We start from the raw sequence: 27,680 nt of genomic DNA on the forward strand, positions 1-27,680 counted from the left end.
TGTTCTGGGAATCATGTAGGAAATAAAGGCATTGATTCCCAGAAGGTTCCTACTTTGGTTATTGGTAACCTATAGCGTGGCTTTATTCGATAGGACTAAACATATGTTACATCTACGTGTGTTTTATATACATTTTATCAGTTATCAGGTTTGCTTCACGTTAAATACTGTGATACTACTTACCGTATTATTGCCGTTTGTTGACATTTATCATATACAGTCAGACCTCGTTTATCCGAACTTCAGATATCCGAATACCTCTGTTTCCGAACATTCTTCACAAAAATGAAATGTTCGAGTTGCAATTTACCTCATATATCCGAATGTTCGGTTTCCGTATCCGAACGGTCAATTTTGGTAACAAAACAGCAAAAAAATGTACAAATTTGCCTCGTATATCCGAACAACAAGGCTGTCGTAGGCAAGATGTCTGATGTTTACCGCTCCTCAACAGTGCTCTCTGCATTGACCTTTGATCAATCCTATATCAAAACCCAAGGTCTGTTGTCGGCGAGGTATCAAAACACGATGTCTACCGCTTGTCAAAACATTGGGCTGGCTGCTAGTTAATTCATTGTTTATTGAATATTTATCACAGGGCGTGTAGGTTAATTAGAGAAGAAACAATTAAAGTTTGACATTGAGGGGACACTGATTCGAATCGTTGATTGAGGCGGGCTCATGCGTTTCAAAGATCGTCATAGTATCAACAAAAAAGAATGTCCAAGGTGAAGCAGCTAGTGCCGACAAATAATCTGAATATGAACAATAATCTGAATATGAATAATATACTGAATATGAATAATATACTGAATATGAACAATATACTGAATATGAACAATATACTGAATATGAACAATATACTGAATATGAACATTATACTGAATATGAACAATATATTGAATATGAATTGCGATGTAACTCCCTCACTCGTTAATTTTTAACTTGTACAAATAGATAAACACACACGTATATATATTTATATGTAAATAAAGTGTACAGAGTGGATATAGTAGTAATCTACAAAATACGAGTTTTCCTGTCGCAGCGTCAAGACGTGGCGTAGTGATTTGACCTTGAAACTCCTTCAAAACGAATGCCAATTTCCGAAAGTATTTTTAATCCTTGTAAGAAATTTGATTTCAACTGGAAATGGCTCCCTTTCTCATCAAAATCAACATTTTCAGGTAAATTCGATTTTTCACTTGTGCCATTGTGTAAAATCATGTTATCAACACTTGAGTTGCATATTTTGACGATTGTTTGAACACAACAGGTAATAAATAGATTATAAAAATACAAATCGCCTATGCGTTTCTTTTTTTTGGATAGTATATTTATATGTTAATAAAAGTGAACAGGAGTGGATATAGTAGTAATCTACAAAATACGAGTTTTCCTGTAAGCTGTATGTCTAACAAGCCGCTAAATTGCATTAGATATCATGTATATAGAGAATACGAAACGATGTTCCGTATAATACCATATTTATGAAACGCGCGAATAGTTTGGCATCTAACGAGCGAATGCGATTTAGATACCAATACTATTCACGAGTTACGTCAATATGGTATTACACGGGACATCGTTTAGGATTTCATTGATTACTCACCCAACATTAACACAACAGTATTTGAGAATTCCCCTTACAGAACGAGTACATTATGCCTTCATATCAGGGGTCACGCGTATGAATACATTTCATTTATGATAGGCAACATGAGCCTATTTATTTTTTATTTTTATAAAAAATAAACAAGGGGGTATGGAAAAGGTACAAAATGACTTCAACCAACATATTATTGTTTTAGATAAATGCTATTGCACGCAACCGAGCAAAGAACACTTTGAGATGTGTTGTAAATGACAGCCGACATTTTGTTTTGATGACGTTAATTTGGTAATGTGACCGAGTGGAAATAGTTCCGGCAACACGCGGTGTTATTACACAATTATTATCGGATATCTTACATATATTGGATATCTTACATTTATCGGATATCTTACATATATCGGATATCTCATATATCGGATATCTCTCATATATCGGGTATCTTACATATATCGGATATCTCACATATATCGGATATCTCTCATATATCGGATATCTTACATATATCAGATATCTCACATATATCGGATATCTCTCATATATCGGATATCTTACATATATCAGATATCTCACATATATCGGATATCTCTCATATATCGGATATCTTACATATATCAGATATCGCACATATATCGGATATCTCTCATATATCGGATATCTTACATATATCAGATATCGCACATATATCGGATATCTCTCATATATCGGATATCTTACATATATCAGATATCTCACATATATCGGATATCTCTCATATATCGGATATCTTACATATATCAGATATCTCACATATATCGATATCTCACATATATCAGATATCTCACATATATCAGATATCGCACATATATCAGATATCGCACATATATCAGATATCTCACATATCTGTTGTACCTGGCACACGTACAGATGGCACACGTATACACATTGTAGAAATCAGAAGGGACATATTCACCACATGTTGTTGAATATACAAATCAAGGTAATGTAAAACACTACGTCTAAAGGTTCCGAGTTTTGTTTCGTACACAAATGCCTGGCTTCCACAACCCACGCAGACATCCGGTTAAATCGTACCAGCCTAGACTCCCTTACAAGACCTGTTCATTTGTTGAATTGTTCAATAATATAAAAAAATGATCATGGCTATCTATGAAGTGCCCCTGTCCACACACTTGTGCATGCTCAAGGCACTAACACATTACCCCAGATAACCCAAGCTGCCTGTAGGGCGCTTGAAAGATAATAGTCATATGAGTTACCCTACCGGGTACCCATTCACTGCTGGATGAACAGATGCAAGTTTGAACAAACTCACTTCACTATGGTGAAACCACATGTATCATGTGCGCTTCATTGTGGGGCAGGACTGAAGTCCAAGAAACTCTCACTCGCCAATCTGCATCAAACGGTCACCCACCCAAGGACTCTCCGTGAAAACGTTGCTTAACTTCAAATGATTGCATAATACGACCACAACCACATTGTTTAATAAACAATTCTCCATCCTTCTATTATCATTACCGTTGCTGCTCGCACACTGTTTTCTTAATACTCTGATGTTCCTGAATTTCATTATCCTCCTTTAATAGTGAGTGGAGTTGACCCCCATATTAGATACTGAAATAAACTTAATATAGCTAATCTGTAGTGGTGTGTTTGAAACGGGTCTCCAGGTTATGGCTTGGTCCTCAAGTTTGTAATGTTTCTACTGCCATTTGACTTCAGTCTAGAAGAGTCTTGAGGTATCTTTTAGTCAAATCCAGTTTTCGATTGTATACTTTCTTTAGCCCGAAAGTCCCGTGAAGGTCCGGGTTAGAATAACCTTCAGTAACCCATGCTTGTCGTAAGAAACGACTAACGGGATCGGGTGGTCAGACTCACTAACCTGGTTGACACATGTCATCGGTTCCCAATTGCGTAGATCGATGCTCATGCTGTTGATCACTGGATTGTCTGGTCCAGACTCGATTATTTACAGACCGCCGCCATATAGCTGGAATATTGCGGCGTAAAACTAAACTCACTCACTCACTTTAGCCCGAAATATTGTGAACAGGTTTCAAGACTCATTTAGAGCCAGGTGTAACACAATATGTTGTACATCAACGTTTCATTTGCAGCAAATGGTGAATTTGAATGGATGATATACTAATTCACATTTCTTAATTTTCATTAAATTAGGTTAACCGATCATGCTGGGGTATTTGATTAGACATTTTGATTCTAATCAAAAGTTGGTTGATGAAGCTGCAAGGTGTTGTCATGTGACTAGTATAAAGCATCATACGTCCACATCTGGACACAACTTGATCTCCATCCCACGTAAGTACCTGACTTCCTGTTCGTTCTTGTGTCCAGTATGTATGTGACGTTCTTGAAGGTGTGTTGTATGTATAGCAGCTGCCTGCCTGTTAGTTCTTGTGCCAATCTTGTGTGAACGTTTTGTACTGTACTGTGTGTGTTGTATGTATAGCAGCTGCCTGCCTGTTAGTTCTTGTGCCAATCTTGTGTGAACGTTTTGTACTGTTCTGTGTGTGTGTTGTACGTATAGCAGCTGACTGCCTCTTGGTTATTTTACCAATCTTGTGTGAACGTTTTGTACTGTACTCTATGTGTGTGTGTGTGTGTGTGTGTGTGTGTGTGTGTTGTACTCATAGCAACTGACTGCCTGTTAGTTCTTGTGCCAATCTTGTGTGAACGTTTTGTACTGTACTGTGTGTGTTGAACTCATAGCAACTGACTGCCTGTTGGTTCTTGTACCAATCTTGTGTGAACGTTTTGTACTGAACTCTGTGTGTGTTGTATGCATAGCAATTGATTGTCTGTTGGTTCTTGTGTCCTGTACATGAGTGAACGATCCTTCATGTGTGCTGCGAAGTCTTACAAGTCGCAATCTTGTAAAAGTCCATTCACTTTATAATGCCATTTGTTTCACTAGAAAAATAATCACGTGAAAGGCCAAAGTTACAAAGGGCTAGTTTATATTATTTACTTCAGTTTCTACCTCAGGGCAAGCTCCATTGTTAGCCATCATTGTTAACCTTGGATAACCTACATTTTTAACAACATTGGTACTTCATTATTATCAGTAAGTGGTTATCCTCTATCGTTATCCCAGTAATTAACCTTCATTGTTACCACTTGGCTAACCTCTGCTGTTAACCCATTAATTAACCTTCATTGTTAACCACTTGTTTAACAACAGTTGTTAACCTATTGGTCAACCTCCATTGTTACCAGTTGGTTATCCTCTATTGTTATCCCATTAGTAAACCTCCATCGTTACCAGTTGGTTATCCTCTTGTTATCCCATTAGTTAACCTCCATCGTTACCAGTTGGTTATCCTCTTGTTATCCCATTAGTTAACCTCCATCGTTACCAGTTGGTTATCCTCTTGTTATCCCATTAGTTAACCTCCATCGTTACCAGTTGGTTATCCTCTTGTTATCCCATTAGTTAACCTCCATCGTTACCAGTTGGTTATCCTCTATTGTTATCCCATTAGTTAACCTCCATCGTTCACCCCTTCAATTGTGTATTCGACCGTTCCATCAAGTGTTTACCTTCAACTGTTTATCTCAACTGTTTTTCTCTGTGCCTGGCTTCAGACAAAATGGCCAGTCTCCGTGTCTATCTGTGTGTCGGCGTCCTGGTCTGTATGTTCATGATGGCCACGGCTGGGAAGGTGAGCATGCAGTATTTGAACAAAATACATGATGTTAAAACACAAAACGACTGACATAATAGGGCCTGTAAGTCTCGATACGTCCAGTATACACGTACTAAGCTGGTTCCCGGTTCCCTTTGCGCCCACCAACTTGCGATATATATGCGTGACGGGGCCCAGCTAACTTCCGGTACCAGATTTCCGAAGACAAGCGTATATTCAAGATCCAGTCCAGGTTCTAAATTGCACAACCGCCAAATATGACATTGCTAGACCGGACCAAGTGTACAACCATGTTTGGCTGTCACAGCTGTTGACAGTCGTAACAGTTGGGTAATTTGGGGATGGTTAGATCGAAAATGTATTATTCCTGTAAGGATTATCGGTTCCTTACTATCAACTGGCAACCATGAGACCATTCGAAAAGGTATGAGACGTTGTTTGTCAGCGGAAGTACTAATGTCTCGCGAAGTGCCGTGACCTACGGGTGATATAACATGAAGACTCGAAACGGCTTTCAACCTAACTCTTTACTCAAGTAATCTAATCGGCTAACGAGGATAGGGACACCATGACCTGTCCGACCTTCCTCTTCCCTATGACACACTGTGACACAGCATTAACGTTATGAAACCCATTCAGAGAATCAATAGAATGGAAAGTAATGTGTTTACAGCAACAGTATTGTTCTCATCTGAAAGGAGATACAACGGATGACTCATCTACACACGTCTTTGTTTATATGTGTACCGTATGACATACTAGTTGAAATATTATTTATGGCATATTTATTTTCATATTTAGCGTTTCGAGAAGCAACGACTTCCGCGTCACGCCACTTTTGAAGGTAAGTGGTATTGAGTGTGACAAGACACAGCTACACGGGAAAATATCGATATATTGTTTATGTAACATCCCCAGACAAGACTTAACAGTCCGACACCTGGATGATACTGAATCCCAGGTCAACAGGACTTAACTTGGAATTTAGAAAAGTTTATTCATATATGAATATAAGTTGTAAATGTCTGACCCGCTTGATTGTGTGTCGAGATGTCAATCTTTATTCAATACTCAAAAGCCACAGGCCAGTAGTACAATATAGAACAAGTTTATATACGATATTGATATTATGTTGTCATACAATTATGACGTTCAGACGATGCTCGATGGAGATTATTCTTTTCTGAGATTCATAGCATGATATATAAACATAGCAACATTTTGAATCATATCATGGTTCTTGCAGTTTAATAAGGAGTACAATTTTCCTATAGATGGATGGACATAATAATATTCTTTAAGGTACTTTCTGTGTAGTTTATCATATAATGGACATACGAGCAAAAAATGATATTAAATTTCTAAGACATTAATATTGTATAATTTACATAACCTTCTTCTATTTATATCTTCATAAGTCTACCTTTTTAAATCCACAAATCATGTGATGGTGTCAGGGTGTCATCGAGGTGTCAAGAAGGCATTGATTAACCACTCACTCACTCACTCACTCAGTCTGTCCCTCGGTCTCTCAGTCACTCACTCAAACACTCACTCACTCACCCACGTCAACAAAACTCCATCTGTGTGATTGGTGGGGATAGATTTAGAAGCATAGATGTACCAAGTATTTTCCTTCGACAGATCGACTTAATTTGCTGAAGGAAAAGCGAGATGATGGGCTGATCTCAGAAGCAACCTACCAAAAGTTGATCATAAATCTGACGTGAGTATATAAGACGTTGTCTGGCTGTGTGTGACATGTTCCTCTTAGATGTTACAAGACAACGTCACGGTGATGAATATATCTACCCGTGAAGATCCGGTTTAGAACTGGTCTTCGGCAACCCATGCTTGTCGTAAGAGGCGGCTAACTACGTCTGGTGGTCAGTCTCGCTGACGTGGTTGACCAACTGTGTTGATTTGATCGATGCCTATACTATTCATCACAGGAATGTCTGGTCCAGACTCGATTATTGTATTCAAGTTAGTGCAATCACTTCATTAATGAGACAAAATGATTTGTATAGCATATTGATATTATTCCGTATCAGCTCTATCTCTCTACTTTCTTGTCCACTATCTGTCATCTTTAGTTGCGGGAATGTAAATTACCTCTGTACATACCAAGGATAAGGTATTCTAAGTTGGAGAACTTGTTCCTAGTGCTTTTCTCTGTGAATAAAATACGTTTTAAACAAAACAAACTCGATTATTTACACTCTGCCAACATATCTCTGGAATGTTGCTGAGTGCACACAAACAAAAACATATTAATATAACAATGCTATTGTTGCCTGGATGTGTCTGTATAACACGTTCCTCTAAATTGTCACAGTAATGCCATATGAAATGTGAGTGCGGGTAAAAAAGTTACCCTTAAAAAAGGTACAATCCTTAGTCTCCATATCAGTCCATAATTCTATTGCTGTCATACCCCCTGTGTTGTAGCTGGAATATTGCTCACTGCGGCGTAAACCAACATTGAAACTAAAGGCTAACCGGTCAGCCACTTAACCATACCCTGCCACTTTTCAGAAACGCGCAGGAGCGAAGAATGATGGGCAAGCCGTAGATCTTCTACTCGTCAGTGCATGATGCACCAGAAATAAAAGAACAAATAATGTATACAATGTGTCTGAGTGTCATTTGGTGGTGTGTGGTCCTGTGCATAGAGCTCAGATCACAAATCAGTTGGCAACGTTAGGCGCGGAGAGTTCTTGGATGGGTGACCGTGTCTGGCAGCTTGACTCCTGAGAGTCTCTAGGACTCCAGTCATTCCCCACAACGAAGCACATGGTATTTGATACCCTTGGGCTCGTGAAATTTATAATTGTTGTGGCTACAGAGGTGGAATTATTGCACAGCTATGTTAAGGTGGCGTGAGCTCAGGTCACAATCAGATGAAGTTGGGCAAAGGGGTGTGTGTGGGGTGTGTGTTTGTGTGTGTGTGTGTGTGGCTTTGGATGGGTGACCGTTTTTGGCAGCTTGACTCCTGAGAGGTTCTAGGACTTCAGTCCTGCAGCTCAACGAAGCACATGTGACATATGCAGTCTCACCTTTAGGCAAGTGAGTTTATTCAAAATTGCCTCTGTTCACCCAGCAGAAAATGGGTACCCGATGGGATAAGTCATGTGACTATTAACCTTCTAGTGCCTCACAGGCAGCTTGGGTTGTCTGGGGAAATAATAATCAGATTGAGCGCCTTTAGCATGCTTATCTATTGAAATAGCGCCATAGAAATGCAGTATTATTATTTGTGGTTCATTATGTCAATATCACGAACTTCGATGAAGCACGGGTCTTTCGCGAGCGGAATAAAAAGCAGATATTCCATTGTGGCATGTTTGGTGCTGGATAATGGTGCTGATGTTCAGCGGTCCGTTAATATTATTTTTACTGCTATTTTGTTTTTATTCCCAACGGAATCTATTTCTGCAGATGAAGGAAACTAATTGCACTCAAGAGTCGACGTTTTACATTAACAAATTCAAATTACACAATTAAAAATTTTGAGACCAACGGGAATTGAAAAATATGTGCAAAGAACAATATTTCGGAGAGCTGTAATGTTATTTAGTTCTTTTCTAACAAATTAGAGCTACGATGGTTCTTCGCTCGTTGGTAAATGTAATAATGTAATGAATGTATACTGTTGTTTTTAAAGAAATTTAAAATCTTTTGGACTTTGTATTTAAAATGTGTATGAATTCAGACTTGATGTCGTCACTTTATGGCTGGAATAATGCCGATGTGACGTAAAACCCAACTCAACTCAACTCAAAGTGCCAGATGAGATTTGACTACAAAATTGAGGGACAAACAGCCACTATGAATTTCATACAGCTTAAGGTATGTAGTTTATGGAATCACGTGATGGACACCTCCCATGCCCAGCTAAATGCGTTTTTGGCGGCCATTTTTTAAAATGAACCCGACCATCTGTCTGCAAAAACTATGCTACAGCTAAAACTATGATCATAAGTCATATAAATATGGGTGAAATATGTTCAGTATTCAATTTCCCACATTTTGATATGTAATGTTTTGGGGTCCAGCATGATTATGTTTTAAACTTGGTAAAATGTATGAAAAAATACGATTTTCCCCTAAAAATTCAGACATTTTGTTTTTCCTGGGAAAAAGAATGACCACAGAGAGAGGAGAACTGATATAATTTATAAAGCCTATGTCTCTTAATATACATTTTCATAGTAGCTGTTTGTCTCTCAATTTGGTAGTCAAATCCATATTTTCAAGCATTAACCGCTTAAATACTGTATCAAGTCACATGGATATGTAAGAATCGGAGTGCTCCATCAACAGAGACTGAACTTGCACGGTGTCAACGAAAGGCCTTACTACTCGTATTGGCAAGATTAATAGTTAAGTCATGTGTGGGTGATCGTAACATTGGACCTTGAGTGAGTGAGTGAGTTTAGTTTTACGCCAGACCCAGCAGTATTCCAGCTATATGGCGGCGGTCTGCAAGTAATCGAGTCTGGAGCAAACAATCCAGTGATTAACAGCATATGCATCGATCTACGCAATTGGGATAGACACGAGTCAACCAAATCAGCGAGCCTGACCACCCGATCCCGTTAGTCGCCTCTTACGACAAGCCTGAGTTACTGAAGATCAATTCTTACCCGAATCTTCACGGGCCTTTGACCTGTGAGGCTCTATGATATGGATACTTTTGAATGCGACAAAATGGCATCACATCCAGAGCAAGAATGCACAAGAACAAGGATATCAGTTCCACAATCAATTTTTAAATGATTTTAACGCTTCAACGCCAAAGCTTCCACACAAGCAGAATTTGTATTTACAATCATATTTCACAAAACAAGACATGCCCATAAACGGGGGAAGCTGCACATTACACGGGAAATTACCAACCTGAGTTTAGGAGTAGTACGGCGTGGTGTCATCCCACACATGGCCCCCTTACCATGTCGGCTATTAGACGTTGTTATATCCATGTGGACAAGGCGTCCGACTTCAGATCAGACGGTCCGTGGTTAAAATTCTGTGACGGGACACGGACATTTTATGGACGCTACACGTAGACTGATTTTCTCAACCAGCGTCACAATTATGTGAACCGTAGTTTCAAAGCATCGCCAGTTCGTAGCTGACAGTCTGGTGTCTACAGGGTGTCTCGTGGGTGTCCAACAGGTGCCTTCTGGGTGTCCACTGGGTGTCTAGTGAGTGTCCAGCAGGTGTTTACTGAGTGTCTAGTTGGTGTTCACTAGGTGTCAAGCAAGTGCCTTCTGAGTGTCCACTGGGTGTGTAGTAAGTGTCCAGCAGGTCTTTACTGAGTGTCTAGTTGGTGTTCGCTAGGTGTCCAGCAGATATCCCGAGTGTCTAGTGAGTGTGGAGCAGGTGTCCGCTGGGTGTCTAGTTGGTGTCCATCAGGTGTCTTCTGAGTGTCTAGTTGGTGTTAACTAGGTGTGAACTTGGTGTCTAGTGGGTGTCCAGCAGGTGAGTGAATGTCTAGTGAGTGTCGAGCAGGTGTTCGCTGGGTGTCTAGTTGGTGTCCAACAGGTGTGAACTTGGTGTCTAGTGGGTGTCCAGCAGGTTCTGGTTAGTGTTATCTGGGTGTCTAGTGGTGTCCAACTGGTGTTTTCTGGGTGTCTACTGGATGTCTAGCAGGTGCCTGTTGGGTGTCTAGTGGTATCCAGCTGGTGCCTTCTGGTGCCCACTGGGTATCTGCTAGGTGTCCAGCAGTTACCTGCTGGATGTCCACTGGGTGTCCAGCTGGTGTCTACTGGGTGTCCACTACGTGTCAGGTGTCTACTGGGTGTCCAGCTGGTGTTTTCTTGGTGTCTACTGGATGTCCAGCAGGTGCCTGTTGGGCGTCTAGTGGTATCCAGCTGGTGCCTTCTGGTGCCAAATGGGTATCTACTGGGTGTCCAGTTGCTGTTTTCTGGGTGTCTACTGGATGTCCAGCAGGTGCCTGTTGGGCGTCTAGTGGTATCCAGCTGGTGCCTTCTGGTGCCAAATGGGTATCTACTGGGTGTCCAGCAGTTACCTGCTGGGTGTCCACTGGGTGTCCAGCTGGTGTCAACTGGGTGTCCACTACGTGTCAGGTTCTACTGGGTGCCCAGCTGGTGTTTTCTGGGTGTCCAACAGGTGCCTATTTGGCGTCTAGTGGGTATCCAGCTGGTGTTTACTGGGTGTTCACTGGTTGTCTAACCGGAGCTTTCTGGGTGTCTCGTGGGGATCCAGCAGGTGTGAACTTGGTGTCTACTTTGTGTCCAACATGTGTCTGCTGGGTGTTTAGCAGGTGTCCAGAAGGTGTCTAGTTGGTGTGTAGCAGGTGTCTAGTGAGTGTTTAGTGGGTGTCTAGCTGGTGTCCACTGTCCAGAACCCCATATACATACTCTTTAAAAAAGCAGGGTAACCTGAACTTTCAATATAGATAGGAAGTAGAAGCGTTAACAAACCTTTCAAAGACAAACACCATTTCTAGCCGCTTTTTATTTTTGTTTGAAAATGAAAATCGCACACATGCAAATTTCACGTCATACAAACAACTATGGTCATAAGGAAGTGGAAGCGGTGATGCACTCTCAAACATTCTTTATGTTTGTAGTTTTATTCCTGTATATATCCTCTTTAAAGACCTTGTAAATTCATTTCACAAATCCCTGTTGTCAAGGATTTCTATATTGTAAATATGACATATGTAACTTCTGGGAGAGGGCGTTCCAAAGTTGGATAACTTGTGCCCAATCAATTTCATTTTCGAAAAAATATGTTTAAAACATTCTTTATTATCATATCAACATTGATTGACTCCGATATATCTCCCAATTATTTCAATCGTAAATTAAAATGAAGATCCCCGAGTATATGAAGTTTTTAAGAGTATATTACTGCCTCACCTCTTCAAGAGCCTCTCACATTGCGCATGCGTACACTCTCTCAATATTAGTCTCTAATTAGCTTAGTCGTTACTTTTCATGAGTGTTTTGTTCGCTTTGAAATTGTTTCAAGACAATACACAGGAGGGATAAGGGGACATGTGACGGGTTTGGGTTCTAGTACTTTTGCTAGGTTGAGTCCCAACCTGGATTCGAACCCACACCCTCAGAGTCAGGCACCTAATCGCCAGCACACAAGTTAGCCATCTAACCCACTCAGCCGTCGCAGCTTCCACAAAAATGGAAGTCGGACAAACGGTAGTCTAGACTGCGGACTTTGTGTACCCCTCTGATGAATGTAAATTAGCACGGCTCCCACGACCGAAAGCTATGAATTAACAATGCCACTTAGAAAGTGAGTGAGTGAGTGAGTTAAAATTTTACCTCACAACGGCAATATTTCATCCATATCCTGGCGACAGAAATTCATAAATTAAGAATAAATATAAGAATACTTTATAAAAAAAACTGTATTTGAAGGACATTATAACAACCAGGTTATCACATATTTTAGTTAGGGAGCATGTAAAAAATTGGAAACTATGAATTGACGAACACTGTTTGAATAGGAGCTACAGATCACTCGCAATCGAAGGACCACCATACTAGGACCGTGGGGACTTACAACTCTTCTGCTTCCTACACGGTTCCCTGGCAGGATTCATACCATCCCTTCAGCTGCTAGTGATTGTACGTAATGTCAGCCATATATCTAACATATACAAATATACTGCGATTTCAAACGGTAATAGAATATCTAGGTGAGGTGAGGTGAAATTGAGTTTTACGTCGTGCTTGAGAATATTTCGCTCATATGACGACGTGCATGCAAGTGTATGTGTATGTGCGGCTGCTTGTACTAGCCCAGGCTTAAGCTGGTTTTATAGTGCTAGCCCACTGAGATACCATGCCGCAGTGAAGCATGAATACCCCACTCAGACACATTATACTGACTCCGAGCCGACCAGTCCTTGTTGTACCCCTTAATGCCAAGCGCCAGGCAGGAACCAACAAGTACCATATTTTAACGTCTTTTTGGTATGACGCGGTCGGGGATCGAACCCGCGACCTTCCGCTCTCCGGGTGGACGCTCTAACCACTACACCACGGAGGCGGTAGAATATCTAGGGTATTGCCACAAACAATCTCTCATTCTCAAATTCTACCTATATATAAAATAACATAAAAAATGACCAATTCATTCTATTTCCTTTAACAATTAATAACTGACTGACTGAGTTTGGTTTTACGCCGCTTTTAGCAATATTCCAGCAATATCACGGCGGGGGACACCAGAAATGGGCTTCACTCATTGTGCCCATGTGGGGATTCGAACCCGGGTCTTCGGGCGTGACGAGCCAACGCTTTAACCACTAGACTACCCCACCGCCCCAACAATTAATAAGTAAATGGGAACTAATACCATTTAAAAGATCCTTCACAGAAGATGATTTGAAATATGTATCCCTTGTGGTGGAAATTTATTTATTCAGAAAGTGGTCACATGTAACATATGTTATATTTGGAATACACTTTCTCAGTAAAGTATCGGTTCTAGAACTTTTGTTATTCTGCAGTAATATCTGGAGAATTATTTTATTTCAGCAAAAATTAGGTCCCATCTTTGGATAGTTTTATATGGATTTTCTTTAAATGATGTTTTTCCCCTGAAATCAACTTCAAGGTGGAGGGGAAAGTGTTCCCAGAAATAGAACGCCGCCAAGAAAGTACACCTTATCAAGAACAAATGAAAAAAGAAATAATTTGGTGTGTAACTGTTCCTACGTGCATCGAACCATTGACCTTTCGCTCTCGGGGCGAACACAAAATCGACTTGAAATGTCTGCCAGTGCGCGTGCGCGTGCGCGAGGGTGTTCCTACTAGAAGTACCACTGGTCACACGGTCATTCCAGCAATTTCTTGAAGCGTGAACACCCTTGACCACCTGAACACCCTTGACCACCTGAAACCAGTCCTCGAAGAAAAAACTAAACGTTTGACAGAAAACATTTATAAATTAAATCCAGGTCAAGGCACAATTCGGGGCGGTATATCCTAGTGGTTAATTATTTCCATTCGAAGGACGAGATATCACGTCCGAGGGGTCACAAGCCTTCAATACGAGACTATTTTTAGCAACATGACACTTACATACGACATTCGTGACAACTCGTGTTATTCCGGGACAAGACGTTACGGAAAGGGGCGAGTGGTGACGAATGTTACATACGAGGGACGTGATATCACGTCTCCATGGTTGCAACGGTTGCCATGGACCATTCAAGAGGAACATAACATATAACTCCATATGAACTGATTTTTTTTTAAAACATCTTTTTTTTCACTTTTATTAAAATATTCCAGACTAAAGAGAAAGTATTAGGTCGTCTTCAGCCCAGAAACATTTGAAATGCAGTTTTTTCTAAAAGGAGAAACATAATTGAACTTACACAGCAGTGTGATAATTATGACAATTTCTTTAAATCCAGTGACTACACTACGGTGGAAGAACAACCACAATTTAGTAGATTTATGTCATCACTTAGAATTATAGGGTCATGACATCCAAAAAACTATGAAACGAGTGTTACCTGTGGTAACAGTTATAAGAGCAGTCAGCTGTCAAAGAATATTGCTACTCGCATCATCACAAATGACAGATAGATCTTGGCTTGCAGTCCTATACGATTTTCCACGACCAGCCATTTAACGCTGTGTGGTCACCGAATGTCAAGATCATATAGTACGTGCCTTCGTCACCACTCGCCCCTTTCCGTAAACTTCGGCTTGTCCCGGAATAACACGAGTTGGTCACGAATGATAGCACGTGGTTTTGACCAGGGGAGATAATCAAGTAAATCCTAAATAATGCACCGTCACAAAGTACACGAATTGCACTCGAAGGACGAGGATACACGGCTAGAAAACTGTGAACTATGTTTAGTATGAGTTGACGAGTCATCACGTCCCTCGTATGGAAACATTGTACAAATAATCGGACGTAATATCTCCTCCATCGAATTCAGAGGCTAGGGGTGGAAAAATCTGGTCGTATGCAAGGGTTGTAGATGCCTGGACGTGATATCACATCCTTAGGATATATGTGCATCTGTGAAAAAATGTACGTCGAAGACCCGGGTTCGATTCCCCACATGGGTACAATGTGTGAAGCCCATTTCTGGTGTCCCCAGCCTTGATATTGCCGGAATATTGCTAAAAGCGGCGTAAAACTAAACTCACTCATTCACTCAACGCACAAAGCTAATGCCCAGTGTCATTTTATGTGAGCTTCAGAACACGTGTACACAAGTGCATTTCTTCTGGTCTGAAAGTAGACAGCAATGTTACCTGCAACGCTTTGTTTTTTTGTTTTTTTCGTTTAACCTCGCACCCAGCGAGAACCTGCAACTCTGCAAACACTGATATGAATATCCCAATATGTTTTGTCATATTGGTAAAAAGCCATAGTCGAATACATGGTACAGGCAGAGTGATTTCCCTTTGACCATCGACGAAAATCTAATAGTATTAAATTATCGTATTTTGGACAGATATATTTGAATATATTGTGGTGACGAAGGGGTTGGCTGGTTGGTTGGTTGGTAGGTTGGCTGGTTGGTTGTTTAACGAGGCACTCAGCAATATTCCAGCTATATGGCGGCGGTCTGTAAATAATCGAGTCTAGACCAGACAATCCAGTGATCAACAGCATGAGCATCGATCTACGCAGTTGGGATTCGATGACATGTTAGTCGCCTCTTACGACAAGCATGGGTTACTGAAGACCAAGGCCTAGATTTTCGAAGTTCTCTTAGCGCTAAGATAGTCGTAAGTGCCATACCTTAACATTAACTTACGACTATCTTAACGCTAAGAGAGCTTCGAAAATCTAGGGCCAATTCTACAGGGAATGGAAATCTTAATGGGGACTGAATCTAGTTTAGGTCTTTTGGAGGAAGGTGACAGAGTTGCAGCAATGGTTCTGTTGACTCTGGGGTTTAAAGAGGTTTCGTTCTACGAACACTTTCTTCACGAGTTCATGTACTTCTTATAGCTTTGTCGAGCCGATGTTCTTCGCACTCTAAACTACCCTGTTGATTTGTACATCTGTGGCTTCACCTCTTTTCCCTTTGTCAAATCCCTTGTTTTATCAACTTACTGCCCAGACAATTATGTTGTTTTCTTTGTTAAACCCAGTGTATAAAATTCCCCTCCACTTCGTATTTAGCCAAAGAATAACTGATATTCATATACAAATGTGAAATGAAACCTCTCCAGTTCCAGTGAAACTAGAAGTTATCTCTACATTAAGGAGTCTCTGTATTTCGAAGATTCCTAACTGTTGTTAATATTATTAAGGACGGTGGGGTAGCCTAGTGGTTAAAGCGTTGGCTCGTCACGCCGAAGACCCGGGTTCGAATCCCCACATGGGTACAATGTGTGAAGCCCATTTCTGGTGTCCCCCGCAGAGATGTTGCTGGCATATTGCTAAAAGCGGCGTAAAACCAAACTCAGTCAGTCAGTCAGTAATATTATTGAATATAGACTTGCGCTGTCCCGGTTTAGATTAAGTTCACACATGTTTATGATAGAAAGATGGACGATGGAGTAATCTGAAACTTCCCCTTGATCGGCGACTTTATCATTACTGTGATAATGATGATGAAGACGAATACCATGTGTTATTATCGGGAATCCTCGTATTTAAACCCTGTCGTAACGGGCTTAAATACAAGGAGTTTGATTTTCGAATTTAAGCCCATGGGCTATATTATGCCGTTAGTGCTGTAAGAGGGTTTCACATATTTAAAACGCATATGGTCTCCAAATACAGGTGACATTTTAGACTCCCAATGTGACAAGTTAAATGCGTTTGATCGATACGCAGTGGCTGTTGAGTGTAAGAACGTTATTGTCGGACATATTCCAATTGAACAAAGCAAATTGTGTAACTTCTTCATTCCCCGAGGCGCTACAATACAGGTGGAATTATTAACAAATAAACCCTCAAGATCTAATTTGCCGCAAGGGGGACTTGAAATTCCAGCTGCCCTGATCTTTACCGGCTATATTATGGTTTGGCTGGCAATCATGAAGACATTAGTAAATCTTTCAGCTATATTCCACGATTGGGTTGTTAACGGGTCCACGTGCGTGCTATACCTGTTGTTAACGTGCATTTTTAGGAGACTATGGCATCTAGAAAACCGTTTACGAAAATGGAAGCTGTGAGAAAGCTACAAACTGATTTGGACAATAACATTACTAAAGCGGGTAGAGAGTTGAACATTGACAGGAATAATCTCAGATGATGGCTGAGTGAAGAGGAGCAGGTGGTGAACAGTGACGGCAAACGTAATAAGTGACGGACGGACAATCCTGGTCGAAAAGCACATGGACCTGAGCTTGAAGAAGCCCTCTTGATCTGGTTCTAAACGCTGCGAGCTGAGAAACACATCGTTAATTACCTGCCGCTGAGAGAGAAGGGGCTAAGCCGTATGGACGAAATAATGGGGATCAGCAGTGTTTCACTGAAATTAAGTGACACATGGATCCTAAAGTTCTGCACGAGGCATGACATCTCGTCCAGGAAGATACCTCACCATGGACAACAGGAAAAGCGCAGCATGAAGATCCAAAGAATGTTTAGCTATGGCCATCTTCGTGGCGTTGAGCAATTAACTACCCTGCTGGATAAAAGTAGAATTTTTAATATGGAAGAAACTACATGTTACATTGATATGGCTTGACAGACAACTCTTGACTTCGTGGGAACGAAGAACGTTGATGGGCTCACTACTGGACCCGATAAGAACAGATTTACCGTGGTCTTGGGCATTAGCATGGATGGTCACATCTCAAAGTTATGGTGATCTTAAAACATCTTGTGAATGTTCCAAAATGCAAAGTCCCCAAAATATTGATCTTTGTTTCCAAAGGCGGATCAATGACCCAATCCCCGATGTTGACCTGAATTGAATGTGATTTTAGAGATTGAGGCAGCTTCTTTGCAACTGAACCCTCCCTTCTGCTTATTGACAGCCACAAATAGCCATTACACTGATGCCGTCGTCGAATCATTCAAGCAAATCACACCAAAAACCACGTCCTACCTGCAACCTCTGGATGTATCTGGCGGAGTTAACACCCCATTCAAAGCTGCCATGCGAAGACAGTGGCAGAACTGGTTGATTAATGCTGAAAAAGAATTCACTGTCGCCGGCAACAGGAAAAGACCAACATACGAAATTTTGCTGAACATTGGTATCTGATAACGTCTATCTCCCCAACGGTTGTCTAGAATTCCTTCAGATTGTGTGGTGTAGCTGAAAAGGAGAACAGGTTCCACTGGAGCAACTGACCTCCAGGCTGCGAGATGTTCTTCAGTCTCACTCAGGTCTTGTACTGCCAGATGAGGACCAGCTCAGTGACGACCCTTTCGAGGATTCCAGTTCAGAAGATGGTGATGATGATTGACAGATGAGGACCAGCTCAGTGCCGACTCTTTTCGACTCAGAAGATGGTGCCGATCTTTTGAGAATTCCAGTTCACAAGATGGTGATGATGACTGACAGATGAGGATCAGATGATGAAAGCTCAGTGACGAGTCGTTTAATGTGTTTCATTTTCATGAACATTTAATTTCAACGCAACAGTTTGAATTTTAAAAGAGTTCTCTCAAATTATAACAGTTATGTTGAAAAGATTATATACTTTGTTCACGGAATAAGATTCGTTTCTTTGAAAGTTCAAATACGAGGATTCCCGGTAGTATGCCCACTCTTTGTCAAATATCGTAAACATTATTTATCAGCCTATTATTATGGTGAAATATGTCCAGCTGATGAATAATCCATGCCAAAATGTTATTTTAAGTTTATCAAAATATGTACACATCATGAGTGTATATAAACAAAATGTAACTTCTTGAGTCAACTTTTAATGTGCTTATGCTATTGAAATAATTATGTGAACCCACCAACCACCCACAATTGTGAATTTGAAACATTGGATTTGTTTGGGCCTTTGGCCTAGAAATATAGAACTTGAACTCGTATTACATTCCTGCTTGACAATGGTGCAGGAATATCAAGGTGTTGTACTTTCTTACTTCTAAAATGCCACGCAAAGAAGACAAGTCAACGTGAAACAAGTTATCAGTGAACCGGTAGCCTATTCAATACCACTGAAAGCCCCTTACAGGTAGTTGCGGCGAGTTGGTCGTATTTGGGTGTGTTGATTAAAACACAAGGCCTACTTGATTATATATATAATAATAGAGCATTTGTATAGCGCCTTTCCAGGCTAAATATATCCTGCTCAAGACGCACAAAATGTCAATAGAGTCAACAGAAAGCTTGTTGGAAAAGATGAGAAAGCTTGTTGGAAAAGATGAGTTTTCAGGAGACTTCTGAATCCGGGATAAACAGAGCAGGAACGGATGTGGTGAGGCAGATCATTCCACTCTTTAGCAGCAGCATAAGAGAAGGAGCGTTGTCCAAACCGTGTGAGCTTGACTTTGGGTACTGCCAAAGAGGTCCTGGTTTTCTGATCGAAGTGATCTAGATGGACAATAAGGTCGTATTAGTTCTGAGAGGTAGACAGGAGCTGAGTCGGTCAAACATTGATGAGCCAGGCAAGTTGATCCTGTGCTTGATAGGAAGCCAATGGATTCTTGTAACACTGGAGATATGTGGTCGTATCTGGGACTGCAGCGTTACAAGGGACAATTAAACAAGCTAGATACAGGTGTATTTGGCCAAGTCTGTCTGCACACTAGGCTTCACTTTGAGCACCGCGTTTGCTTCAAATACGACGCTTTGAGACGCTGTAAATGGTATTTAGGTAGAGATAAAAAAATTACTATTCTGTAGATTTAGGCACAATTCTGGTTCCAAGTTGCTTTTGACAGCCAGGGCTATGTCGGACCAAACATAAGCTAAACCCTTGTCATGTATTGTAACGTGACAATGTGGCATTTAGGCAGATATGACACTTGTCTATGGACTTAATCTCAATTCTGACACAAATCTGACATTTACATTGCGTGTGATAGTTGGGGTCGAGTCGGAACGAACACGGGTGATTTGGGTGTCAGAATATAGGAAAGAGGTTTCACTTTTTTTAAATTACGACGCTTTGATTGACTTTATGCCTGAGATATAATGCTATTTCAAGGTTTTAAATACAATTCATGAGACATCTGTGATGCTTACGTTAGCTGGGTTAAATCGTACGGAACACATACGAAGACAGTTGGGTTTAAAGAAATACAATATAGGAGCTTCACTTGAAACACGATGAAATAAATACTGCTGCATGTGGGTAGATATGACTCTATGCATCATATGTCAACACATTGGATAGGTCATCTGTGAGGTTTAGGTTAATTTTGACTGAGGCTCTCTGACCCGTGAAGATCCGGGTTAGGATTGATCTGCAGTAACCATTGCTTGGCGTAAGAGGCGGCTAACGGGATCGGGTGGTCAGGATCGCTAATTTGGTTGACACATGTCATCGTATCCCAATCGCGTAGATCGATACTCATGCTGCTGATCACTGGATTGTCTGGTAGAGACTCAAATATTTACAGACTGACGCTATATAGCTGGAATATTGCTGAGTGTTGCGTAAAACTAAACTCATTCTCTCACTCTTTGACTCTCTCACTCTCTCTGAACAGTTTATCCAGACGTGAACAGTACATAGGAAACAGAGCAGATATTCACTTCACTGTTAATTCGCCAACTTGCGAATAATGTTGTTTTGGTCGTGTGTGTTCTTAAGCTGTTACATAATAGTGAAGAAAAAATCTCAAAGTGAAAAGTCTTACAGAAAACTGTTGTGACACTAAGTTATAAGAAACGTTTGTATAGCGGTGTCATGAGGCCAAAGCATACATTTCCTCAACGCAAATTTGCAACGTTGTTATTACGTTGTGACATAACATTATACAATGACCAAATACTACTGACTGACTGAGTTTGGTTTTACGCCGCTTTTAGCAATATTCCAGCAACATCACGGCGGGGAACACCAGAAATGGGCTTCACACATTGTACCCATGTGGGGATTCGAACCCGGGTCTTCGGCGTGACGAGCCAACGCTTTAACCCTTAGGCTACCCCACCGCCCCAAATACTAACCTTGTGACATGACGTTATACAATGACGTAATACTAACGTTGTGACATAACGTTATACAATGACGTAATACTAACGTTGTGACTTGACGTAATACAATGACGTAATACTAACGTTGTGACATGACGTTATACAATGACGTAATACTAACGTTGTGACATGACGTTATTCAATGACGTAATACTAACGTTGTGACATGACGTAATACAATGACGTAATACTAACGTTGTGACATGACGTAATACAATGACGTAATACTAACGTTGTGACATGACGTTATACAATGACGTAATACTAACGTTGTGACATGACGTTATACAATGACCTAATACTAACGTTGTGACATGACGTAATACAATGACGTAATACTAACGTTGTGACATGACGTAATACAATGACGTAATACTAACGTTGTGACATGACGTTATACAATGACGTAATACTAACGTTGTGACATGACGTTATACAATGACGTAATACTAACGTTGTGACATAACGTTATACAATGACGTAATACTAACGTTGTGACATGACGTTATACAATGACGTAATACTAACGTTGTGACATGACGTTATACAATGACGTAATACTAACGTTGTGACATAACGTTATACAATGACGTAATACTAACGTTGTGACATGACGTTATACAATGACGTAATACTAACGTTGTGACAATGTTGTGTCATGCCGTTACCAATAAACATCCTTCACACAACGTTGTGAAAAGGTTGTGTGTTAGTATGTAGAAAATAGGCTCTGCATGTACAATCAGCGTCACTCACTGTCAAACACTGAAGATGCCAAATTACCGCAATACGTATCGGAATACGGGTATCAGAATTGCAAAATATTGCATTACAATTTATCTACAAAACAAGCCCTAAACAAATTGTTCCTATTGACATGAAATAATGATCTAATGTTAATAAGGGGTGGTTGGGTAGCCTAGTGGTTAAAGTGTTCGATACAGATACTTATACCGTCGTCAAGCAACTTCAAAATTGCCACTCAAAGAAGTCATTAGGATAATGATGAAAATTTACGTGCACTGTTGTGAATAGACACAGGTAGGACCGTGCCCACCATCAAACTCAGTCCACTCAAGAACAAAGCTACAGTACCAGCACACAAAACCGTAGGCGAATAATATTGGAACATTTTCAAAACCTCTTGTCGTCAGCCAGACACAATATGCTGTTTTATGTTGGACTAACGACAGAGACTGTTTTGTCTCCCTTGATGTTTATATCTGTGTGTGACTCACACGAAACTTCAGTATTTTTAAATATTGTATTACTTTTACTGAAATGTCACATATGACACTATGGATTCGTTCATTACACAGATATTTTTTTAAATAGTTCACTCTTGGATGAAAGAGTAATATATGCAAGATGAAAATATAAGCCGAAAATTACGAAAGTGCAAAACTGAAAATGATAAATTGTCCTTCACCTTGTCTAACAAGTTGGTCTCGTTCTCACACGTGGAAGGATCATGATATCCATGAAGGTGATGTTAGACTTCGATATGTGGAATACCTACTTCCTTAACTTCATTGCTCCGTTCAGTGAGCGAGTGAGTTTAGTTTTACGCCGCACTCAGCAATATTCAAGCTATGTGGCGGCAGTCTGTAAATAATCGAGTCTGGACCAGACAATCCAGTGATCAACAGCATGAGCATCGATCTGCGCTATTGGGAACCGATGATATTTGTCAAGATTGGAGATTGAGTTGAGACGAGGTGAGCGGACGATGTTAGCAGACAGATGAGCGTAAATCCCAAATCCTCAAAGTCGTGTCGAACATCACAGCAACCAATCATAATATACTTATCACACAGTTCCTAAGAATTCTAGCAGTAGCTACGCCTCACTACGGCCATTTAGATCACACTACAATCACGTAGAACTCATTCGAATGAGTGCCGCAGTCTTACACAGGAAGCAGCGAACCGGGAGCATTACAAAGAGGAGGTAACTCCAGAGCGCAGCTCCTCGGCCCACTCTCAACAGGCGGAATTACATAGCCTAAGCAAGATGCGAGTTCAAATTACACCCAGCGCTTTAAACTATTGCGACCCATAATACTGAAAAGTTATTCAATGTGACATCTAAATAATCTCATAACACTAGTTTACATTTGTCACCAACTGCTAAATTTGACTTTCAATAATATTCATGGGATCAATGAAACGAAATTGCGGACTAATTTTACGGCTATGAAATACACAATGCCATTTTAGAAAGTGGTCAAATGTAACGTAAAGTACTAGAATCTGTACTTTACTAAGAAAGTGTAATCCCAAATATAACATACGTTACTTTTACGGCGCAAGCCAATGCGCGTCTGGGTATCGTTATTCCTACATTGATATTATCGGTGTTTAATATTTTCAAGGCTCCGGGCTTCCAAATACCTGTTGAAATACAACTACATTCGCTGCTGTTATGTGCTACTGACTCGACCATCGAATTTATGCCATCACTGTTAAATGTAGGCGTTTATTGGTATTCAGTATTTCGCGAATCTGCCAAAACTGTGTGAAATGTTTAGAATTGTTTGTAAATACAAGCACTATAGGGAGGCCCTGACAACCAAAAGAAGATACTTTAAGAGGTATTTGTCCTAAGATTAGATATATAATTGAAACTGTAATGAAACATGTCACACAAATACAATGATTTCTCGACAATGAAAAACCTTTAAGGATAAACAACCAGTCGCGTAGATATTTTCCTTTTGTCAAATCCATGTACGTGTGTGTAACAATGTATGAAGAAGGTATAGATGGTGATTTGATGATGCAACGCAAGCAGATTTTAAAGTATTTTCCACACACTTCGCACATTTGATCAGAACCGATACATCACTTGATGCCAGTAATTCGTTGATTTAATGACCCGTGGAGGTCCGGGTTAGAATTGATCTTCAGCAACCCATGCTTGTCGTAAAAGACGACTAACGGGATGGGGTGGTCAGGCTCGCTGACTTGGAGGACACATGCCATCGGTTCCCAATTGCGCAGATCGATGCTCATGCTGTTGATCACTGGATTGTCTAGTACAGTCTCGATTATTTACATACCGCCGCCATATATCTGGAATATTGCTGAGTGCGGCGTAAAACTAAACTCGCTCACTCTTAATATGTACATCTAGCATTACAACGTTCTCAGCAAACAGACATATTTTGTTAATTCACTTATATTGACGTTTGTTACATATTCAATAGACAACAGTTTCTTAATGTTCTGATAATGCACACACCTTGAGTAATATCGAGATAGTGCTAAATATATTATGCTTTCCACAATCTTCTAGTCTTGTGTGCGAACAGCTTTTAAAACAACTCTTTATGTACACACATTCCATGGCAACTTATTTAAAAACATATCGGGTCTTGTCTGCAAACAGTGTTAGCACAAATCTTTGAATACTAATTAGCCGTTCTAAACAGGCTGCACATAAACATATAGCTCTGAAGAATGCGTTCTCACACAGCAAATAAGCATAGACTAATCATATACCCTTGTCTAACACAACTTCAACTATGATAGTTCTTCGTTATGGCAGTTTTCAATATTCGTACAGATGATTTTATCTTTAAATACACTTTTCTCAATACCGAAAATAAGTTGCCGACCTTTATACATTATTGAATACCAAAGTAGGCTTCTGTTATTAAAATGGAAAGCGTAGTTGAAGTCTACATATATGTAGTTAATAGTTCTAGTATTGAGTTACTTTAGTATGCCTTGTCTTAGTTTCTTGTTTGTAATTGATTCATAACACCTCAAACGTTGCTTGACAACGACCTTAGAATCTATGTCGAAACGTCGCCTATACAGAATAAAGAAGTTGTATATCCATAAAAATAGGCATCCTTCATTAATACCGTTGTCAGTGAAAGGGGAAATTTCCTTACAAGCCATAATCCATCTAAAGTCACTTTCAAAATTGGGACATGGGTCAAAAGCAGTTCTTACGCAACGCAGCCAGATTTGAATGAGGCCAGGTCTATAGTCTGGTCCTTGAGTTTCATTGGTTGAACATCAACATTTTAATTCGATGTTAAAATTAGGCGCATAAGAAACATTTGAAAGATGTTCACTTGCTGTCTTTCTCCCAACCTTTCAAGGTGACTTATATACAGTATAGGTTATTCGTGACTTGAAGGTGTTTGAAGTAAAGTTAGCTACACTGACTTTTATAATAAACGAATAGATCACATTTCATTATTGAAAGTTTATTTCAGTATTCATTCCAGTTGAATTTATGTATTTGGTGGGATCACAATTTGTAATTCGTTCAGATATCTAACACTGACTGACTGACTGAGTTTGGTTTTACGCCGCTTTGAGCAATATTCCAGCAATATCACGGCGGGGGGACACCAGAAATGGGCTTCACTCATTGTACCCATGTGGGGAATCGAACCCGGGGTCTTCGGCGTGACGAGCCAACGCTTTAACCACTAGACTACCCCACCGCCCCAGATATCTAACATGTTATATGATACAGTTTGTACATTTAGTTCATTAGTCCATGCTAATGAATTATTATGGCATACACATTTGATATAAGTCATGAGGTGGTTTTGCGTCTTTCACAACAGACCGCCTCCGTGGTGTAGTGGTTAGAGCGTCCGCCCGGAGAGCGGAAGGTCGCGGGTTCGATCCCCGACCGTGTCATACCAAAAGACGTTAAAATATGGTGCTTGTTGGTCCCTGCCTGGCGCTCTGCATTCATGGGTACAACAAGGACTGGTCGGCTCGGAGTCAGTATAATGTGTCTGAGTGGGGTATTCATGCTTCACTGCGGCATGGTATATCAGTGGGCTAGCACTATAAAACCAGCTTCAGTCTGGGCTAGTACAAGTAGCCGCACATACACATACACACGCATGCACGTCATCATATGAGCGAAATATTCTCAAGCACGACGTAAAACCCAATTTCACCTCACCTCACCTCACGTCTCCACACCTCTTTCACAACATGTGACATGTATGTAGCGGCCTAGCCAGTTGTTGGTACGACATTTTCCTATATTTTAAGGCGTTTCTGATAGAAGGTATTACCTTAGTGCATTCCTTAGCATTGTGATGCTGTAACAGATAACTGAAAAACTATTACGTTTTGTTATGTTATGTGTAGTTTGACTTATAAACAGACAGAAAGATTGTTTAATATAGTCTCACCTCGTTACAGTCATTTTGATAAAAACGTACATACATAATATATACATGATAAAGACTATAGAGAACCTAAGACAATATACGCGTAAAAGTAACGAGCCACCCTGTACAGAGTTACGAGAGACTTTAAAATTATAACATCTATAAAAACATTCAAATGTTAAGAACTGCAGTCACTCTATAAAATATCCTTTGATTAAAAATTACCTAAAAGTTTTAAAAGAAATCAATGAAATAAAATCTTATGACGCTTACGAAGAATATTATTACACGTTTTGGTACTCTGGGCTATAACATTAGGTGATGAGAGCATAAAACCAACTTTCTGAATATCCTCTAAGTTATTAAAATCCTCATTTATCACAGAACAACATGACAGTAGATTACGTCTTTCCTCTTCATACACTGCACATCTTAACAAAACATGTTTCTCATCTTCAACTTCATGGTTGCATGGAGGACATAATCTCTCACTGTACGGGTGTTGGTGTAGCGTCCGGTCTCTATATTTATGGGCGCAACTCCGCTTCTAAACTTGGCTAATGACGATCTGTGGCTTCTGGGTAGCTCTGCTGTGACATAAGGCTCTACAGTGAATGCGTTCTTAAAGGTTCTGTACGTTCTCAACTTATTTCCGCCCTTTCCAATCCTGCTATCCGATCTTGAGACGTTTCTTTCCCAATCAACCTTGAATGTCTCAAAGTCTCTGTCTCTGTAATAATACTCTAAAATCAACTTCCTCTTCTCTAAACTGACTGACTAACTGAGTTTAGTTTTACGCCGCTTTTAGCAATATTCCAGCAATATCACGGCGGGGGACACTAGAAATGGGCTTCACACATTGTGCCCATGTGGGGAATCGAACCCGGGTCTTCGGCGTGACGAGCCAACGCTTTAACCACTAGGCTACCCCACCGCCCCCTTCTCTAAATCATCCATACGGAGGATCACTGAAAATGTCGTCTGCTAGCAAGTAAACAAACGGGGATTACTCTTCACAAACTAATGAAAAAGGATTAACGGAGTTGTCTCTCTTGAATGAAACCAAGCACTTGATAGATGGTCAAGGTTGTTTATACTAGAAATCCAAATAAACATATTCCTAAAATTCTCAATAAT

The 27,680-nt window shown here is 40.3% G+C and overlaps 1 protein-coding gene and 2 long non-coding RNA genes across 3 annotated transcripts; 2 read left to right on the forward strand and 1 right to left on the reverse strand.

Annotated features, from left to right (window-relative positions):
- Positions 1-296: 296 nt before the first annotated feature.
- On the forward strand, positions 297-18,400 carry LOC124262518. The gene is made up of 3 exons (XR_006894617.1): positions 297-632; positions 9,136-9,139; positions 18,388-18,400. It is a non-coding gene; the product is annotated as an uncharacterized LOC124262518 (long non-coding RNA).
- LOC124262517 lies at positions 3,727-7,908 on the forward strand. Its single transcript, XM_046697028.1, has 5 exons — positions 3,727-3,934; positions 5,222-5,298; positions 6,085-6,127; positions 6,928-7,009; positions 7,822-7,908. The coding sequence occupies exons 1-5, from the start codon at positions 3,805-3,807 to the stop codon at positions 7,856-7,858; spliced, it is 369 nt and encodes a 122-aa protein (XP_046552984.1). The 5' UTR covers positions 3,727-3,804; the 3' UTR covers positions 7,859-7,908.
- LOC124262519 lies at positions 3,870-26,617 on the reverse strand. Its single transcript, XR_006894618.1, has 3 exons — positions 26,539-26,617; positions 20,100-20,103; positions 3,870-3,880 (listed from the first exon to the last, which is right to left on the reverse strand). It is a non-coding gene; the product is annotated as an uncharacterized LOC124262519 (long non-coding RNA).
- Between the last annotated feature and the right edge of the window lie 1,063 nt (positions 26,618-27,680).

This window comes from Haliotis rubra, unplaced genomic scaffold (assembly GCF_003918875.1).
Source record: "Haliotis rubra isolate DU_JTF1 unplaced genomic scaffold, ASM391887v1 Scf842, whole genome shotgun sequence".
In the NCBI taxonomy this organism is placed as follows: Eukaryota; Metazoa; Mollusca; class Gastropoda; order Lepetellida; family Haliotidae; genus Haliotis; species Haliotis rubra.

What these genes read in the sequence shown, in the direction of transcription:
- LOC124262517 (XM_046697028.1), top strand. Translation starts at nt 3,805, where the DNA reads ATGCTGGGGTATTTGATTAGACATTTTGATTCTAATCAAAAGTTGGTT. An exon ending in CAACTTGATCTCCATCCCAC is followed by an intron (nt 3,935 to 5,221) that starts GTAAGTACCTGA and finishes GCCTGGCTTCAG; the next exon opens with ACAAAATGGCCAGTCTCCGT. An exon ending in GCGTCACGCCACTTTTGAAG is followed by an intron (nt 6,128 to 6,927) that starts GTAAGTGGTATT and finishes TTCCTTCGACAG; the next exon opens with ATCGACTTAATTTGCTGAAG.